The sequence below is a fragment of the Pseudorasbora parva genome, chromosome 15, assembly GCF_024679245.1.
Source record: "Pseudorasbora parva isolate DD20220531a chromosome 15, ASM2467924v1, whole genome shotgun sequence".
Classification (NCBI taxonomy): Eukaryota; Metazoa; Chordata; class Actinopteri; order Cypriniformes; family Gobionidae; genus Pseudorasbora; species Pseudorasbora parva.
This window is the reverse complement of record NC_090186.1, coordinates 13,175,150-13,196,856: the sequence shown is the minus strand read 5'-3', so window position 1 is coordinate 13,196,856 and position 21,707 is coordinate 13,175,150. Positions and strand designations below refer to the sequence as shown.

At 38.2% G+C, this 21,707-nt stretch overlaps 1 protein-coding gene across 8 annotated transcripts in view; it reads left to right on the top strand.

Annotated features, from left to right (window-relative positions):
• The window catches only part of dab1a (DAB adaptor protein 1a), a 562,848-nt gene that overhangs the window by 392,352 nt on the left and 148,789 nt on the right, over positions 1-21,707 (top strand). For all 8 annotated transcript variants that reach the window (XM_067417159.1, XM_067417163.1, XM_067417157.1 and 5 more), the window contains one exon: positions 18,582-18,782. In XM_067417159.1, coding sequence (XP_067273260.1) covers positions 18,716-18,782 — 67 coding nt within the window. In that variant the 5' untranslated portion in view covers positions 18,582-18,715. The remainder of the gene's footprint in view (positions 1-18,581; positions 18,783-21,707) is intronic.

The window sequence follows — 21,707 nt, the reverse complement described above, 5'->3', positions numbered from 1 at the left end:
GGGTTGGTTATGCTTATGTTGGTTTTATTCCAATAATAATATAATAATATTTCAAAAAAAATTATCCAATATTGTGAAACACTATTTCAATTTTCAAATTTAAAATGTAAAGTGTTTTCTATTTCACTAAAAAAATGTAATGTATTCCTGTGATAGAAAAGCAGCCATTACTCCAGTCTCCGTGTCACATGATCCTTCAGAAATCATTCTAACATGCTGATTTGATGCTCAAGAAACATTTATTATTATTATCAATGTTGAAAACAGTTGTACTGCTTAATAATTTTGTGAAAACGGTGATATTTTTATTTATTTTATTTATTATTAAGGATACAAGAAGGCAATTCATTATTTGAATAAATCATACATTTTAAAATAAAGACTAAAGATGTGTTCTTTTCATCAAAATCAGAAGTTTATGCACCATTGTGTATTAAAACTGCAGCATGAAATGTCATAAAATACAAATATATACAGTATTTTAAAAGCTAAAAGCTACTGTAATTATAAACATCATCAATACTGGAAAAAGCAGGTTTAATGATCCACCTACACTTCTTCATAACACGCATTTAAGCCAGTCTAAAAAATGAAATGTCAAAGCACATTTAGTTACCAACAGTTTATATATCGATAAACTGAATTTTAGGACTCACAGATGTCTCTATTGATTTCACAATACTTATCGTTGTGACTGTAAAATGAAACCAAACATGACAGAAAAATCTATAAAAGCTAAAAGTAACAATAAAATGTGTGCTGTGGCCTGTGGGAGAATACAAAATTTGTGACCAAATGACAGATAGAGGCATTTCAAGTAGTTCATCGATATACTGTGATGATACAGAGAGATATACACAGATTTGTGGCGACAAGTGAACATGACAAAGTCATCCGAGTCTAAGTACCATTAGTAAAGATCAATTTGTAAACGTAGGTTAGAATTTCAATGAAAAATGCAAAAGCTCATCTGAGAGATGCAAATGAATTTGAATAGCCATTGAGAACATTAATCTCAATTAGTGTGGGAGCAAGAAACTGGACCAGGACACATGAAATTACAATAAACATGCTAATTAATGTACTTTAATTGGGAAAAACACCAGTTTGTGCATATGTATTACTTTATTAGAATATGTCAGAGCATGTAATATGCCGCACGTTGGGATAACAAGCAACACAAAATTGTAAAATAACCACTAATCCAGTTAAAAGAACCAATCCATAGAAATAAGTCAAATCGATATATAAACAATAACCACTTAAAAACACAGAGAACAAGCTTAATTTGGCATCAAGTGTTTCTGTTTTCTTACATGAAGTGTTTGGTTCTGGTACACAAGACCTGTGAGTGAATGAATGTAGCGGAAAAGTGAATAAAAGAGAGTAGATAACGCTAATTAGAGCTGGTTGGCTTCCAAATATGGCCTGTTCGCTATTTTCCCATTAAATGCGGAGGACACGTTTGTGTGAGTAGTGAGAAACTCCTATTTAAATCTGAGGAAGCAGCCAAGGCCGTCTGACCGAAGGGAAGGGAAGGGAAGGGAAGGGAAGGGAAGGGAAGGGAAGGGAAGGGAAGGGAAGGGAAGGGAAGGGAAGGGAAGGGAAGGGAAGGGAAGGGAAGGGAAGGGAAGGGAAGAGAAGAGAAGAGAAGAGAAGAGAAGAGAAGAGAAGAGAAGAGAAGAGAAGAGAAGAGAAGAGAAGAGAAGAGAAGAGAAGAGAAGAGAAGAGAAGAGAAGAGAAGAGAAGAGAAGAGAAGAGAGATCCCTCTCTTTCCCTCTTCCTTCATTCCCGTGTCAAACATGAAACATGCGGAATTCCCGCGAGCCGGATTGGGTAACGTTTGATATCTGCCGCGGCTATGTTTCTGTAAATAAACGAGAAGAGGGATGATAGAGGAGGAGCGAGAGGAACGTTCCAGAGAGATGTGAAGCTCTATTTCAGGATCGTTTCTCTGCAGATTTGGAATAATGATTTGAGTTTGTTTATTCTCATTTAATGAACACGCTGTGTATGAGCTCTCGTTCACACACACGGCAGCTGTATGTATTCAGCTACTCAGACAGTTCATTGTCAGGTTTTAAATTAATTTTGATGCCTTATTTCTTTTGAAATGGTGTAGTGGGAAGGAAAGAATCCCAAAATAATTACAGGAGAATAAAGTAAAATACAAAACAAGCCCCTTGCTGCCTGCTCTAAATCTCCAGCACAGAAGATGTAATCCCACCCAGGTCCGGTCTGAGAGGATCGATGCGTTTTCTGGAGGTCACTAGAGACTCATCTAGGGTTCAAACTTTGATCTCTTTCTGGCTTTATCTATGTTTATAATTCAGCTGCTCTGTGGGCTTTTTCAGCATATTTATTCAGGTTAGGTGAGTCTTTCATGCAAACACACACACCGCCACACATGGTGCTGTGGCAGGTGATTAAGAGTTGTTTTTTTCATAAACTGTGTTATGACATATGTTGTCTGTTCTGAGTAAGCAGAAGCTTTGCTCTAATCCATGTTACTAGCAGCAGTCTGAACAAAACAACAGCAGCAGACAGGAAGAACATCACACTACATACACTTCTTTCTTTCTTTCTTTCTTTCTTTCTTTCTTTCTTTCTTTCTTTCTTTCTTTCTTTCTTTCTTTCTTTCTGTCAACCAACCATCCATCCTCCAACCATCCAACCATCCATCCAACCATCCATCCAACCAACCAAGCAACCAACCAAGCAACCAATCAATCAATCAATCAATCAATTGACCAAATCAGTAAGTTGGTCGATCGACTGACCAATCGATCACTGGTTGGTCGGTTGGTTGGTTGGTTGGTTGGTTAGTAGAAAGAAAGAAAGAAAGAAAGAAAGAAAGAAAGAAAGAAAGAAAGAAAGAAAGAAAGAAAGAAAGAAAGAAAATTATGTGTTTGTTCCATAGACTGTATAAAAATATGGACGACACACCTTCAGTCTCTTCCAATATAGAAAAGCAATCAATGACCCACAGTAATCAGCGTGAAATCGTGGTATCAAGGCCCCACCCACACTCACGCAGAATTGCTTTGTCCAGTTTACTGCAGAACAACCATCTCAATCTCACGCCATATTTCTCTTTGTACATATTTTATGAGTTGCCCATTTCGTATAAATTAATATGAATTACCTGCCCCTGAACCTACACATCACTGGGGTGTAGACAAATTCACTTGTCAAAAATTACTTGTACAAATTAGCCACCTCGTAAAATTCAAATTAGTCGTGAGATACCGTTGAAAATTAAATGTAAAGCTCCAATCTCCTCCTCAAAATCCCCCCCAAAAGTCAGTTGGTGTCTCAGTGACTACTTCAGGCAGAGAAGCTGTCAATTTTAGCTATCAATCATAATGTCACACCCCCTGTTTTTATTTCATAAAATAACTAAATAAAACCTAACTTATTAAAAAAAAACAAATACTTGAGCTTAGATCAGCATGATAAAAACAACCTTGATTATTTCGTTTGTCCCAGTCGATTACATGGAGAGGGCAGGGCTTATGACCTATACTGGGACCAACCACCATGGGGCAATCAAAACGTTTTGGCTTAACTTTTCAGGACTTGTGCTGCACACTTGGTTTGTTAATTTAGACAGTCGTTTAGTCAGTCTGTGACGTTTTTTCATTTGTTTATTATTTCGGTTGGTTGGTCGCTCAACCAAACATCCGACCTACCAGCCAATTAATAGTTTGTCATTTCATTACCTCTACTACTTACTACTCAAGCCTTTATAGAACTTCATCTGTATTTTAAAACAACACTTTTTGACTTTAATGGAGACTAGCAGATTACTGATAAAAATTGAAACTAACAAACGACAGACGTTGTTTAAACAAATACATCTTGTTTGTGGATCCCCACTGTATAATGAGGGAGATCTGGTTCTGTTTTCAAACTCAGATTTATTTTTGACTTTCAAACTCGAACAACTCTTATTTCACATGAACATTCAAAATTGGGTCATGTTGAGTCTTCTTGTTTTTAGATCCGTATTTGAAGAGTTTGTACATAAGAGTTAAAGAGTTTGTTTTTTTGAAGAGTTTGTACATAAGAGTTAAAGAGTTTGTTTATTTGAAGAGTCTGTGTAATTGTCTCCAAAGAACTTGGACTGGATTCAGATTGCCGCTTTCACACAACTAAAACAAGATACTTGACATCTCGTTACCTCAGCACGTCCACTTGAGTCGTCTGTTCATGTTTTTGAACGTGTCTACCTGACAGCTGTTTAATTTCCCTGGGTTTTGGGTTCACAGTTCAGTTTGATAGTTTGGCACCGGCTCTCTTACATTTAGTTGGGGAGCATCAAAAGTGATCCATGAGCTCTTTAGATCAAAGTCACTTAAGCAGCCTCTTTCCTGTTGCTGATTAAGACGGACCAGCAAAACACGCCGACTGGCTTTACTCATCTGTAATATGTTCAGCCAAACACAGATCAATAAGAGCTCCAATGAGGATCACTCAGGGCACACCAACCACTCTGAGCATAATGCTCTGAAACAGAACACGTCCATCAGGCCTGGGACAATTTAAGCCAAATAGAAAGCAATAGAGGAAACCAAAGGGTGAGAGAGATGCAGGGGAAAACAAAATAGCGAAGGAGGAGAAGGGGAAAGGTTAAGTGGTCTTATCAGTTACTACCCATGATGCCGCTGTGATGGGCGGCTCGTGATGAGGCAGCTGGGACGTGTTTCTGATATCTAAAAGGGTAACCAGAGAGATGATTGACAGGCCGCAACATAAGAAAGGAGCACGTATGTTAAGTGGATTGTCACTCCGGTCGGGAATAATGAGCCTGGAATGACACTTTAGCGGGATGCCTCGGATCAGACAGCGGGAGAACCCGCACATTCCTCAAAAATGAAACAAAAAAAAAAATTCCTCATGCATTATTCAGAGCCAGGATACCTCTCTTTTTTTTCTCGCCTCTTCCTTTTTGACTATAAAAGAATGAGTGCATGTGCCATGCTGATAAGTGTACTGTGCTAAGTACTACCTACTTTGTGCATCCCAAACTTCCCAAACGTTTTAGAAATATGTAGCACTTATTCAATTTGAGTGTTGCAAGGAAATATGGGCCGTCGTTAGGAGTCGACGCATAATTAAATGAGCTCACTGTAGAGCCCAATGAAAAGTTGTATATCTCCTTATATATTTACATATATTTATAAATCCAATTCAAAAAAAAGTTGGGACACTATACAAATTGTAAATAAAAACAGAATGCAATGATGTGGAAGTTTCTAATTTCAATATTTTATTCAGAATACACAACATAGATGACACATCAAATGTTTAAACTGAGAAAATGTATAATTTTAAGGGGGAAATAAGTTGATTATACATTTCATGGCATCAACACATCTCAAAAAAGTTGGGACAAGGCCATGTTTACCACTGTGTGGCATCCCCTCTTCTTTTTATAACAGCCTGCAAACGTCTGGGGACTGAGGAGACAAGTTGGGAGTTTAGGAATGTTGTCCCATTCTTGTCTAATATAGGCTTCTTGTTGCTCAACTGTCTTAGGTCTTTTTTGTCGCATCTTCCTCTTTATGATGCTCCAAATGTTTTCTATGGGTAAAAAGTTCTGGACTGCAGGCTGGGCATATCAGTACCCTGATCCTTCTTTTACGAAGCAATGATGTTGTAATTGATGCAGTATGTGGTCTGTCATTTTCATGTTGGAAAATGCAAGGTCTTCCCTGAAAGAGATGACGTCTGGATGGGAGCATATGTTGTTCTAGAACTTGGATATACATTTCAGCATTGATGGTGCCTTTCCAGATGTGTAAGCTGCCCATGCCACACGCACTCATGCAACCCCATACCATCAGAGATGCAGGCTTCTGAACTGAGCGCTGATAACAACTTGGGTTGTCCTTGTCCTTTTTAGTCCAGATGACATGGCATCCCAGTTTTACAAAACAAATTTTGATTCGTCTGACCACAGAATAGTTTTCCTCGTTGCCACAGTCCATTTTTAATGAGCCTTGGCCCAGAGAAAACACCTGCACTTCTGGACCTTTCTGATATCGCTCCACTATTTTTGCTGCTACCATGACTTCTGAGAGACACTGCCACTCTGAAAGACGCTTTTTATACCCAATCATGTTGCCAATTGACCTAAAAAGTTGCACATTGGTCCTCCAGCTGTTCCTTATATGTACATTTAACTTTTACGGCCTCTTATTCCTACCTATCCCGACTTTTTTGGAATGTATAGCTCTCATAAAATCCAAAATAAGCCAATATTTGGCATGACATTTCAGAATGTCTCACTTTCAACATTTAACATGTTATCTATATTCTATTGTGATTTTTTATGTATTTATTTATTTTTAGTTTATGAGATTTGTAAATTATTGCATTCATTTTTAATTCACAATTTGTACAGTGTCCAAAAAAATTTTGGAATCGGTTTGCACATTTCATCTTCATTTTTTAAAATTATTCTGTGGAAGAATGGAAGTAGCTGGAGGGGATGAAAATCCTAAGGAATTCTGGTTCAAATTCCTATTTACTCTTAATGGTTCTAGTTCCTTTAGAGTTCCATTCACATTTCCATCCATTTGAATGTGGGGAAGAAATGTTTGGAATATGCAATTTTGCCAAATATCAAGTTGCCAAATATCAGAATAACTTCAATAGTAAATCTTTTAAGCTTTAAAAGTTCAGTTTATTCAACAATGTCATAATTTTCTCAGCCTTGTGTGTTTCCAAACATATATTTTTCTTTCTTTTTCTTCTTCTGTGGGTCCCAAAAACAGATATTTTGAAAATCATTGTAAAGTTCAGTTTGACAAGCCTTTTTAAACTCCTGACACAAATTTTGTTTTAGCCTGACTTTGTTTGAAATTGTCATAACAGTTTATTCTTCGATTTCGCTTGTGTATTGGGGCCTTTAGAGACATTAGCTCAGATATCATACTTCAGAGTTTGTGTTGTATGTTTTTGATTGACTGATAAGTACCAGCCCATTAGAGTCATTAGCTTGGGAATCATACTTGAATCAGTGTTGGCTTGCCAACTGTCTTGGCTTTTGCTGTCTACCGTCCACATGTGAGAATTGTAAACGGATCCGAAAGTCATTAAAATGTAACCAGTTCACATTTAGATAAAGCATTTTAAACAGCAGTTGATTTGACAATACATCTGATTATGTGCTGCGAAGGTGTGTGTGTGTAAACGTCAAAGCTCTTGGCTCGCACAGGTACTTGTGCTGAGGTGTGTCTCAATGGAAGCTGCTCTCATTGGGCTGTAAGATGCCATGCTCTGACGGTGCCATCTGTGCAATGAGTACCAGATGCCAACCTGTCCCAATCATGTCATGCCAAGGCCTGTACATACCCTCTACAATCACCACAAGTAATGAGTCTAGCGCCCTGTCACTCATTAAACACACACGCTCAGGGAAACAAAGGATTGTGTTTATTCTGCGACGTTTCACACAGTGGGACACTGTGATCCTGTGGGTATGGGTCGCTTTAGGGTGGATCAACTGTCAGTCGAATGCCAAAGAACAGACAACTGACCTCAGAACAGTCAAAAAGAGGCAGATAGATCACCTGAGGCCATATAAAGCACCATACTGACTGACGGTGTTGGGGGTAATGTAACACGATTTATAACACATTACTTTTAAAAGTAACTTTTCCCAATAATGCTGACCATCCTTCATTTCATCTGTCTGACGGTATACCCCACACTGAGTGATGTTCTTTAGGTCTTGAGTCATATTCTTTAGGGAACATGAGATTTTGTCATCTTTTTTGTTGACCTGGATATCCAAAGCCTTGCTAATGCTCAAGATTTTGTAAAGGCCATTGCAAAAACAGCCAAATGAGTCAAACGGTGGAGTCATCGTGTGTAGAGAGGAGATGCGATATTCAGGGTCTTCTGCAGGAGAACTAAACTGCTGTCTGAGAGAAAGACAGATAGTGAGCATAAAAAGGTTTAAATGAAAAAAACTGTGAATATGGTGACAGGAAGAAGGAAAAGTACAACTGTCTCATATTAGTCTGACAAGCCAGACGCACATCAAGATGTTTGGTCTGGAACTCACCATTGGCAGGGCTCAGTCCGAGGGGCGGGATAAACGGTTGTCTTTCAAACTCCCTCTGCACGCGATAGGATAGCAAACTTTTGAACTTTTTTCGTCAGGTGCTAATATGGCTAATACTATTATAATATCTTACCATGTGTTAGTATAGTAAATCACACGTATGCTGATGTTTACATGTTTACAAAGTTGTCAGTTTTGCGATTCAGACTGTCAGTCATGTTATGAATGAGGCATATTATTGGATTTTTGCTGTTCATTAAAATCTGCATTTTAACATTTGATTTTAAGGATATTTTGGTGTACTTTTGTACAATGAGCAATGTTTCGTTTTCAATTGTCTTGTGTCAGCACTTGATCCGAAGCGAAACCGGTTCAGCTCTGTGATACACAGCAATATGTGGTTTCACTATTAGCTTTTCACTCTCTTACCTTCTTCCAGTCTCTCTCTCTCTCTCTCTCTCTCTCTCTCTCTCTCTCTCTCTCTCTCTCTCTCTCTCTCTCTCTCTCTCTCTCTCTCTCTCTCTCTCTCTCTCTCTCTCTCTCTCTCTCTCTCTCTCTCTCTCTCTCTCTCTCTCTCTTCTCTCTCTCTCTCTCTCTCTCTCTCTCTTTCTGTAAAAGGCTGAACGGTGCTGGTTGGAGTTCAGAGAGAGGCTTTATTAGCTGTGGTCCAAATAAGATGAGACACGAAACGACAGGAACAGACTGAGAGCTACCATGACCCAGATTTTGGTCACTTTTGTGTGGAAGACTCTCACTTTCTCTCTTTCATTTCCCTCGCCCACACACACACACACACACACACACACACACACACACACACACACACACACACACACACACAGACCTTGTCTGGAAAAAAAAAAACTCACTAGACTTTCATCTCAGCCCCCCTAAAAATCTGCGATTAACTCAGCTGTCAGCACCCTTAAAAATGAGATTATCTCTCTTTACATTTGCTGAAAACAGCAGCTGCAGTAAGATATCTGAGGTTAGCCGTGTACATAGAGTAAATTCAATTGCTATATTATATTATATTATATTATATTATATTATATTATATTATATTATATTATATTATATTATATTATATTATATATTAAATTATATAAAGCACATTTATTTTCAATAACTAAAAAAAAAAAAAATCTCCTGAGCCACAACAGCTCATATTCAGAAATAGGCCGGACCCCCCTGAGACTAAATTGTATTAAAGATACTAGATTAGAAAACGCTATCTTGCAGAATGTAGAGGATTCTGGGTACAAGCATGTGTTGGGTATGTGGATATGTTTTTTTGATTGGCAGGTCTGATTCAGTGTGATGTGACTGCTGCTTTGTCAGGTGTGCTGTTGAGCGACAGCCCGTGTATTAGTGTTATCTGCTATATTCAAATATTCAGAATAGAACCTGTGACACATAATTGTTCAACATTTTACCCAAAGCATTGACATACTAAAGAACATTTCTTGAAGCCTCTCAAAAAATGTTGTCCTTATCTAAATATCTGTGAGTGGTAAATGTGTTGTGCTGGTATGAGGTTTTTTTTTTATTTTTTTTTTAGATAAAGTAAAGTAAAGTTTTAGACTGAATATGTAAAGGGAACTAACATATTCAGGGCACGTCCAAAACTTAGGAAGGTGAACTGGGACTCAGTACAGATGGCAAGGGAAAACGAGAGCAGAGCCTGACATGTCCTGTCATTTAACCAGACGGTACACACGCCTGTGTAAGTGAGTGTGGTTATCTGCATTTTATGCCGGAGAATAGCTGTCACACGCTGTCAGTTGTGGAGAGGCTAGTAATGACACATTTATCTACCCATATGTGCGTGAATGTGGATAACATTGCATTTAAACACTTAGAATACCATCAGGAGAGAGTAGTTGGAGCTGTGGGATATTGGTTAGCACACATACTCCAGATACCTGTACACTGAGCCATGGCTGAGCTCATATGGGTGGTACGGGTTCATTCATGGCATGTCCTGGTTGTGTTTCCCAATCACGTGTTATTATATAATTATATAATATTATATAATTTTGAATTTTCTTTCTATCTATCTATCTATCTATCTATCTATCTATCTATCTATCTATCTATCTATCTATCTATCTATCTATCTATCTATCTATCTATCTATCTATCTATCTATCTATATCATATCACTATTTCAATCCATCCATCCATCCATCCATCCATCCATCCATCCATCCATCCATCCATCCATCCATCCATCCATCCATCCATCCATCCATCCATCATATCACTATTTTCATCCATCCATAAAATTTCTATTTCCATCCATCATATCACTATTTTCATCCATCCATAATATTTCTATTTCCATCCATCCATCCATCCATCCATCCATCCATCCATCCATCCATCCATCCATCCATCCATCCATCCATCCATCCATCCATCCATCCATCCATCATATCACTTTTCCATCCATCCATCCATCCATCCATCCATCCATCCATCCATCCATCCATCCATCAATCATATCACTTTTCCATCCATCCATCCATCCATCCATCAATCATATCACTTTTCCATCCATCCATCCATCCATCCATCCATCCATCCATCCATCCATCCATCCATCCATCCATCCATCCATCCATCCATCCATCCATCCATCCATCCATTCATCCATCATATCACTTTTCCATCCATCCAGCCATCCATCCATCCATCATATCACTATTTCCATCCATCCATCCACCCACCCACCAAGAAACTCTGTTCAGTTCAACTCACTTCAAGTTCAGTTACTTTACGTTAACAGTAACACTGCTAGGTGGTTGGTAGAGGTTGTTTTTTTTGGCTAGTTGCGGGGGGTTGATTTCTTGCCAATGTCAAAAGAGCCCATCCCCAAATCTTACCAAACACCACTACTGTAATAAAGCCTCAGTGTTTGTCTGTATAGCATGTCCTGACTGTTTGACCCCAGCTGGTCTGTAAACGGCAGTGTCAGCAGGGTTCCTTGAAGACTGGCCGAGATGTGGTCAGAGAAATGTGCACTAGCCCGGGTGCCCACAGCCGGCCGCAGCGCCTGGCACTGTGTGCCTGTTAGTGGTGGGTGATTTATGGGGATTAAGCAGGCTTGTTGGCAGTGTGCTACTTATGGGCATCCAATTTACTGCCTGTTTCCTCCTCCTCCTCTTGCCCTCCTTACTCTTCCATAGCTCTGTGGGTGCTGTAGTCCCTGGCATGGTGGATGATCCTTTAGACGTAGCGGGATGCACAATTCTTTCAGGAGCTTTTTATAGAGCGTCAATTAGTCTTGGAAAGCGTGAAGGAATATTCCGGATGGATTTGTAGTAGCGGCAGTTGTCCCAGTAGAAGTGGGAGGCACGGAATAGTCCCTGTCATGTTGATTTCTGTGCTCTACAAGGTTTATCCATCACTGGATACTAGTTTTGTCTGTTGATGTCTGTTGAAGTCCATCGCAACTACTGCATGCTACAAGTTTGCTTCTGATCTTCTCAAAGATGAAAGCTGAAGTAATGTCAACAGGACGTGGGGTGTTTGAATAGTATGACCTTGATAAAGAAAATCATTCTTTCCATTGTGTTAACTGCTGCCGGCTGTGTGTGACCTGACATTGTTTCAGCAAAACGTTCCTCATTGTTCAATCTCCTTGAACTTTTCTTCACTTTTTTAAGCAGTTTTCACACTTGATTTGATTGACTTGTCCAAATCCGAGTTTGATTCCACCCTCTTCCCCCTGCAGGACTCCTTCTTCTTGTAGTTTTTAGTCCTGAACCACTATATGTTTGCAAATACATGAGTACTCTCATAGTGGCAGCTGTTTACCAGTTTTGCTAGGTAACATTTAGCGATTGTCAAGTCAAAACGTCCACCAAACAGACAAGTCAATTTGTTTAAAGGGTCAAAACTCTGTCATTAATTACTTACCCTCATGTCGTTTGACACCCGTTAGATTTCAGTTCATCTTCGGAACACAAATGAAGATATTTTTGTTGAAATCCGATGGCTCAGAAAGGCCTCCATTTTAACCAATGTCATTTCCTCTCTCAGGACCCATAAAAGGCACTAAAGACGTCGTTACAAAGTCTCACTACTATTGTTCTACAATAATTTTATGAAGAATAGTTTTTGTGCGCAAAAAAAAATTCAAAAATAACAACTTGTATAGTGATGGCCGATATCAAAACACTGCTTCTTGAAGTTTCGGAGCGTTATGAATCAGAGTTTCGAATCAACGGTTCGGATCGGCAAAGTCACATAATTTCAGCAGTTTGGCGGTTTGACACGCGATCCTAATCATGAATCGATACACTGATTCATAACAGTTCGAAGCAGTTTTAAAATCGGCCATCTTACTGACCCCAAACTTTTGAATGGTATATTGTTATGAGTTTAACCCACACAGTAATGAAAAACCCAATATTCTATAGAAAGCAAATAAAACGCCGCCATTAGTGATTCACTGTAGCAAATCAGGTTGATTTAGATTTATACCAGTTGGAATCCATACTGGAGTGCACATGACTCCATTAGGTGGTTTTCTGGTGCACATCCAAGTTCACACGCAGGATAGATATGACAGATAAGAGGATATGAGCTTAATTCCCACATCCATGCAGTGAGATTTCATGGTTTTGGTTTTGTAAGCACATCTACTCAGAGTCCTGCAGAGCCGGGTTTTATCTCACCAAACATTTCACTACATCTGTAGTCAGTTCTGAAATAAACCGATAAAGAAAAAACACGCAAGGCAGCCACAAAGGATTTACTTCTATGTCTGGTGGCTTGGTCACCACTTTTCATGCAAGGTAAACTTCTCCGGCTCACCCACTTTCCTTGCATGCTCTGAATCTGTGGCGTGTCCCAGAGGAGACCTTAGCCTAGATATTAGAAATATCTCCAGCGCCTCAGGAGAATGATGCACCAAACCTTGTGTATGTCTCATGGAGGAAGAGAGGAGGGCAAATAACAGAGACTATGTAGTGTTTAGTCTTTGCCTTCATGGAGAAACTTTCACTAAGCTAATATGTTTGTGAGAGGAAATGTGGACATTTGTGAGTTATTTTTTTTTTTTTTAATTGCTTTATGAGAACCAATCATGCAGAGTGTTAAGAAATTACTAGGAAGAGGGGAAACGAATTGGACAAAAAGATGACACTGCATGTAGAACCTGCTTATCCCATATGAGCATTAAGGATCAACATACACCGATCATGCATAACATTATGACTGACAGGTGAATTGAATAACGCTGATTATCTCTTCATCACGACACCTGTTAGTGGGTGGGAAATATTAGGCAGCAAGTGGACATGTTGTCCTCAAAGTTGATGTGTTAGAAGCAGGAAAAATGGGCAAGCATTAGGATTTGAGCGAGTTTGAAAATGGCCAGATTGTGATGGCTAGAAGACTGGGTCAGAGCATCTCCAAAACTGCAGCTCTTGTGGGGTATTCCGGGTCTGCTGTTGTCAATATCTTTCAAAAGTGGTCAAAGAAGGAACAGTGGTGAACCGGCTATCAAGTCATGGGCGGCCAAGGCTCATTGATGCACGTGGGGAGTCAAGGATGACCTGTGTGGTCAGATCAAACAAACAAGCTACTGTAGCTCAAATTGCTTCAAAACGAAAATGGTTCTGGAATGGTTTGAGGAGCACAACAACGAGTTTGAAAACGAGCCTCCAAAGTCCCCAGATCTCAATCCGATCGAGCATCTGTGGGATGTGCTGAACAAACAAGTCTGATCCATGGAGGCCCCACCTCACAACTTACAGGAATTAAAGGATCTGCTGCTAACATCTTGGTGCCAGATACCACAGCACTCCTTCAGGGGTCTAGTGGAGTCCATGCCTTGACGGGTCAGGGCTATTTTGGCAGCAAAAAGGGGACCAAAATATTAAGAAGTGGGTTATAATGTTATCAGTGTAGGTCGATTGCTGTGCCACAAGTTTATTCTATATTAGTTTTTTTGTGTATATGTTCAAATACACAAAAGGCGATGCAAACAATGGTATTTTTTCCTGAAAGCGACAATGTGACATTCACAGATTTTCAGTGCAGGACAGTGAGCCAGCAGTATCAAGGATTATGCGATTCCAGATGTACGAAGGTAAAGAGAGAGGCTAATGAAAATGGAAAGAAAAAAGGCTAGAATGGGAAAATGTTTAGTGGAGAACTCGCTCTCCCTCTCTCCGAGAGATAATGGCAGTAATTGGACTGACTCACAGCTCCTCTCTGTGTGTTTCTCTCAGATAAAGAGCGCCGTGTGAATCTCTGCTGCTCTGCGACATGCTCTCTCCATTCGGAATTAAATGTTCTGCACACAATGTGCGGCGCGTGGCCAGGCGGTGGCTGAAGCTCAGGGCTGGAGCTCGAAATGAAATGGCTGTTTAAATCCCCTCGGCGGCGGCTTACAGTGGCCACTACCCCGGCCTGCTGAGCGGAGCCCGGGACTTTAGAGGCTTTATGTAGACTAGCCTCTTAAAGCTACTGCTCTCAGAACTGATGTGTTTGGGCTTTAACTTTGCAATACATTTGTTTGTTTTTTTGTGGGTCAGACTAATTCTACTGATTTACTGGTATTAAAGCTTTACATTTTGGATGTGGAAGCTTGGATCTGAGCTTATAAAATCACATCCAAAATACCTCATATCTACATTGCAAGTAAATCTGATACTACCACATATCTTTAAAGGGATAGTTCTCCCAAAAATGACAATTGTAAATACTCACCCTCATGACATTCAAAACCATATTATATATTTTTACATTTGTTTTATTTGTATATATATATTTATATTATTACATTTGGATTACATTTATTACAGATTTTAAGAATGTTTCAACTTTTTTCAAAATTCATTTTTGTTTTAATTGTTCTACTTTTATCATGTTCTATTTTATTTTTAAGATTTAATGTTTCTTGGTTTTTGGTTATTTTATATATATATACATGAATAAGTATATATCATTTTTATTTTAGTATTTAAAGTTAAACTTTGTTCAAACAAAATGAAAAATGAAATATAATAAGTTAAATATATAGTATGGTGGCCCAGTAGTGTATAACACAACGGAATTTAAAAAGCAAACATAGGTTCACAAACACAACGAAAAAGCCACAACACAACAAAATCAAGCCACAACACAACGGAAATGTTCCCGACCACTAGGGGGCACCCGGAGCGCTGTAAAGTTAGTTTTCCTTGCCACTGTTCTTACAAATATATCATTACCAATTTTAACAGTATGTAACCATTGTTTATCAACATGAAATAGTAATTCAAAACCACCCACATCAGGGGTCCCTAAACTCGGTCCTGGAGGGCCGCTGTCCTGCAGAGTTTAGTTCCAACCACAATCAAACACACCTGAAACAGCTAATCAATGCCTTTATAGGACTTAGTAAGACATTGATTAGCTGGTTCTGGTGTGTTTGATTGGGGTTGGAGCTAAACTCTGTAGGACAGCGACCCTCCAGGACCAAGTTTAGGGACCCTTGACCTACATAATTAAAACATTTAAAAATTCAAAATCTTGGTTTTATTGGTAAGACTCAGTACTGCACAACACATCTTTGCAATTTGAATATGTCTTTTTTATGTTAAAAGTAATTTGAATTAATACAAATTATACGTTTCAGCCACTTGGTGGAATTGGCAGACGTTCCCTTAGGCGTCATGTGCCGTTGTAGCAGGTCAAAGCGTTTTCGAGTATAAATATGCAGCTATAATGCATGTATCGTTATGTGAATTAATATTGATAATATTAATATATGTCGATATACAATGGTTACATACTGTTAAAATTGGTATTGAAATCTTTGTAAGACTGCCGACTCTATAGAATTCGGTAGTATACAAAACTAATTTTAGTGCTCTCTGAGTGCACCGTAGTGGTCAGGGACATTTCCATTGTTTTGTGGCTTTTCCATTGTGCTGTGATTTGATTTTGTTGTGTGTTGACTTTATGTTGTGTCGTAACTTGATTTTGCTGTGTTGTGGCTTTTGTTGTCTTGTGACTTGATAATGTTGTGTTGTGGCTTGATTCTGATGTTGTGGCTTGATTCTGATGTTTTGGCTTGATTCTGTTGTGTTGTGGCTAGATTCTGATGTGGTGTGTCTTAATTCTGTTGTGTTAGGACTTGATTTGGTTGTAATGTGGCTTTTTCGTTGTGTTTTGACTTGATTTTGTTGTGTTGTGACTCGATTTTAATGTAATATGACTTTGGCTTGATTTAGTTGTGTTGTGGCTTGATTTTGTTGTGTGGTGGCTTAATTTTGTTGTGTTTTGGCTTGATTTAGTTGTGTTGTGGCTTGATTTTTTTTGTGTTGTGGCTTGATTTAGTTGTGTTTTGGCATGATTTGGTTGTGTTTTGGCTTGATTTAGTTGTGTTTTGGCTTGATTTTGTTGTGTTGTGGCTTGATTTTGTTGTGTGGTGGCTTGATTTTGTTGTGTTTTGGCTTGATTTAGTTGTGTTGTGGCTTGATTTAGTTGTGTTTTGACTTGATTTAGTTGTGTTGTGGCTTGATTCTGTTGTGTTGCGGCTTGATTTTGTTGTGTTGTGGCTTTTTCATTGTGTGTTGACTTGATGTTTTTGTTTTGTGACTTGAATTTTGTTGTGTTGTGGCTTAATTTCATTGTGTTGTGACTTGATTTCGATGTGTTATGACTTGATTCCGTTGTGTTATGACTTGATTTTGTTGTGTTGTGAACTTAGGTTTGCTTTTGAAATTCCGTTGTGTTGTGAACTACTGGGCCACCCCAATAGTGGCATCCCTGTTAAATATGATCAAAGATGGCTATAAAAATAAATCTGCATTTATTTATTTATTTTCTTTGGAGACATACATTTATTTCATAATGTGATTCACACACACTTTCAATTATTTTATTTCAATGAAAGGTTAGATTTGTGTAAATTGTTTGATTGAAAGATCAAAAGGATAAACATTGCAGATTTATTTTTTTAAATCTTTGATTATCTTTGATTATATTTACCAGGGGTGGCAATAATTTATTATAATTATTATTTTACAACAATATATATATTGTTGTAAATAATGAGGTTAAATAAAATATTTGGGTGAACTATCTTTTAAAATGTGTATTTTTTTTAGTTTTTTTTTTTAGATTATATCATGGAAGGCCATAGACTTGTGTCCTTCACTCAGGTTGTTCTGCTGTGTTATGTCTTAGAGGCATTGACTCATCCCAGTCGATACATCTCGAGGTGTATCGATTTCTAAGTGATGCCATGTTGTTCGGTCGGTCGGTCGGCCTGCCTGAGCAGTTAGTGACGGTCCCTGTGGTCTCTTCTTCGTCTGATTGCTGTTGTGTGGGGCAGAGCACAGTGAGGTGGAGCGGGGTTTGATCTGCTGATGTCTCTGGCACCTGCAGTGATGCTACAGTGCCACTGAGGCCAATTAACACATGAAAGGTGCTTCCCACCACCCGAGAGGAGAGAGCTGCTCACGGAAGTGAAGGAGGCGATGGTGGAGGTGCGCAGGAAGAAGGGCTGGCACTGTTTGTTCATGCAATGACAAGGTGAGAGGCGAAAGAGAAGGGAGAGAGAGAGCTGATGAAACAATTTAGAGCTTCCTCCTGCCTCTTTCCCGCTGCAGGGAGAGGAAACACTGCGAGAAAACAAGCCAAAACATCCTTTGGAAAGAGCAAAGCCACACCATGGAACATTATTAACATCAACATTACTAATATTTAACATTTTCAAGTTGTCATCTGCAGGGCTTTCAGAAGACATTTGGATTCTGAAGTTTTGTATTCCAGTTTATGCCAGTCTTGAAAATGTTAGTTTGTGAGAAAAAAAAAGAAAAGAAGAAAAAAGAAACAAAAACATACACTTTTCTGTAGCTGGTTTTAGTATTACTGCATATATACGGCATACAAAGGGGTTAGTGACAAATACTTTAAGAGACTTTAAAAATGTAATAATATATATGCCTTAAATGCCATTAAAAACTTTACCTAAATGCAATATTCATGTGCTATTTATTTATTTATTTATTTATTTATTTATTTATTTATTTATACAATGTCATGGCTTACTAATTCATAAATAATTTTTTCGTTTTTGGAAGGTTGCACAACATGACATTTTAAAACATTAACTAACCTTACCTTGTCATAAAAATGTCAAATAATCAAACATTTTAAAGTGTTAAACATTCTAAGTGTTAGTAAGTACAAAAATTAATAAGCGTTTCGAGATTTTTTTTTTTTTACGTCATTAATATCACACTGCAAAAAAAAAAAAAAAAAAAATCTTCTTAATAAAAATCCTTAAATCAAGATGCATTTACTAAATATGTCAAATTACATAATATATTTTATTTGCATTCATTGCATTGTTATGGTAGTCGTGTGTCATGTCATGAGACCAATTTGGAAAATTCTAACAGACTTCCCAATGCTATGGATCCATGGGTATTAAGTTTATACCACAACACTTGGTTAAATGAATTTAAAATGTCTTTTATCTCTTCCCTTGCAGCCCTTGCTGGGAGTGAATGAGATGCCGTGTCGAGGCTAGAGGCAGCGGTGGACTGTTCCAGAGTCAGTGGAAAGCCCCTCTAGATGAGCCAGTCACAGCCACCCAGCTGCACGGTAAAGGAATAAGGATTTAATATGTCAACAGAGGCCGAGCTCCAGCCTGCTGCCAGACCCAGCGTCAGAAAGGATTCCAAGAAGAGAGGTACGAGGCCCTCATACGGGCGCATGTGTAAACAGACAAACACACACTTATGCCCGGGGGTTTGTTCAGTCTGTAGGGGTCAGCTTTAAAATCACAGGCGTACTGTGTAGATACTACACACACAAACAATCACACATGCACAAAAACATAGGCTAGTACCTCAAATATCGAATGGATGGAAAGATTTGCTGAAGTCTTGTTTGTAACGTTTAGACAGAACTGAATCAATTTATGTTTTGCATTTAGATGGATGGATGGATTTATTTATTATGTCTAATCTACAGTACAAATGCTGTAATTCTTTAACTAAGCATGTCTGTTCTTCCATGAAAGTGACTGGGATAGTCCCCTGGTGGATGTAGTATGGGATTTATGGTTTTTCAGGGTGTCTTCATATGCACACTGCCTTGAATTTTTATGCTTGGAATGATCATTTACCATATTTCCCCCTTAACTTTGCTGTGGTTCATAGAGTAACGGGTACTCAGACAGATGTTTGGTGATGGGAAGAGTGCCAAGGGTCATTGTATGGGCACCGAATAGAGGGGACAGGCTGTTTCCTCTCTTGTTATAATGAGTCTTGTTGCACTGCCCTCTTGTGATGCGCCACCTGTTCCTTAGCGGCCACACAATAGCGTTTTGTGCCAGGCCATGAGCCCATGAGACCGCAGCGGCACAGCTGAGGGGCGTAGTGACACCAGATGTCCCATAGAGCTAGGAAATGGAGATGAAACAGACACTTCTACATAGCATTGGATACCTATGACAAGTCTAACGCTATGAACTCTTTTAAAGATGACGTCATATTCACAACGTCATGTACTGTTATTAGGGGGTGTTTATGCGACCTTGCACCTTTGCAGAAATACATAGAAGCACATCAGAACCTAACAGAATGCATTTATATTTATTTATTTATTTATAATTAAATAATTTATGTTTTTGTTTATTCGTTTATTTATGTAAAAAATTATTGAAGTATTCACAAAGCATATTATGATGTATTTAAAAGAATGTTATAGTTAGTTAGTTAGTTAGTTAGTTAGTTAGTTAGTTAGTTAGTTAGTTAGTTAGTTAGTTAGTTAGTTAGTTAGTTGCATTATGCATAAATGTATAAATGCATAAATGTAGTTAGTTAGTTAGTTAGTTAGTTTGTTAATTAATGTGAAAATAATTTGAAAATGTCATAAAGCTGATTATATTTTGTCACAATAAATTTAAGCATTCACAAAACATTGTTTAGTTAGTTAGTTAGTTAGTTAGTTAGTTAGTTAGTTAGTTAGTTAGTTAGTTAGTTAGTTAGTTAGTTAGTTAGTTAGTTAGTTAGTTAGTTAGTGAATGTGAAAATAATTTGAAAATGTCATAAAGCTGATTATATTTTGTCACAATAAATTGAAGCAAAGTGTATGTCAAGCATGCGCCCTTAAAATAGCATAATGAACAACGCGCAACGTGCCACTGACTTTAGACTAGGTTTTTTCTGGTCAGTGGCGCAATTGTTTAATGGAACCGCAAAATAGCACGAGGGATTGTTTGCGCCGGAACACGCCTCCTTTTTTGCGCTGAACCGCCCAGCTCCGCAAGTTCATTCACTAGTTTAGCGACGTGCTTCTGTGGAGGGAGAAGCGCGCTTTGCGCGGGTGCAAAATAGGAATGACACATGCGTCGGTGTACAAAGTCAATTGCGCTGGGTGCAAGATAGGGCCCTAAGTTAGTTGGTTAGTGAAAATAATTTGAAAATTATTATTCTACTATAGTTAGTTAGTTAATTAGTTACTTAGTTAGTTACTTAGTCAGTCGGTCGATCGGTCGGTCGGTCAGTTAGTTAGTTAGTTAGTTAGTCTAAATAATTTGAAAATGTCATAAAGCTGATTATGTTTTGTCACAATAAATTGAAGCATTCACAAAGCATCGTTTAGTTAGTTAGTTAGTTAGTTAGTTAAAAATAAATTGAACTATTACAAATTATATGACATTTAGTTAGACATTTTCACAATACATTTAAACACATTCAAAATATTGTGTTATAATGTTATATTTCGTTAGTAAATAATTGGAAACTTGTAAAGGCACATTTGACAGTAATTTGAGTTGACATTAGCAGTAGCTTTAGTTGGGATGCAGATGTAAGTGTATTTTCTCTAACATAAACAGTAACAGTAAGTCATATCTGTAAAAATGTTGACCTAATTTTAAAACGATAAAACAGAAATATTCTTACTGAGTTAGAACGCTACTCTTAATTAAATTATCCATTGACCTTTCATAGTACCATACATTTAGATCATGATAACCACAGGTGGCATGATGACCACACATGGCATCTAATGTCCATGAAAAAAGTAATAATATATGGTTACCAAAATATGATAACAAGACATTTGTGGTTTGTATTGGAGATCTTTGCAGCAAACTTGAAATGCTTCTGACTGGATCTCACACTGTTTAGTGGTCATGTGATCCAGACTGGTCAGCGCTGCCGTCTTTTGGGTAGAGCTGAGAAATGGTCCATGTGCCACAGTTCAAACGGTTAGCAGAGTTGTGCTTTTGATGCATTCAAGGTTTCTTATACGCAACAGACAGCGGTTATTAAATTGCTGTCACTCACTGCTACACCTGGTGTTGACATTGTGAAACTACATGATTTGTGTGGTGGACCACATATAAAATGTTTTATTAAACAAACTTTGGGCCTTTTGAAATATAAAGGAGTGGACCCCCCGGAGTGGACCCCTGCTTGAAGTGTCCATCATTTGATATAGTCTCAGAGATACAGAAATAAGGACATTCAACATGAAGAGCTTCTGATTCCTTCCATCCTTTTTATTGCTTCAAGTAGTCTTGTAGACTATACTTTATGGTCAGAGTAGATATATATATAAACAACATTGAAAGACTAGATTGTTAACCTTTCTTTTTTATCCT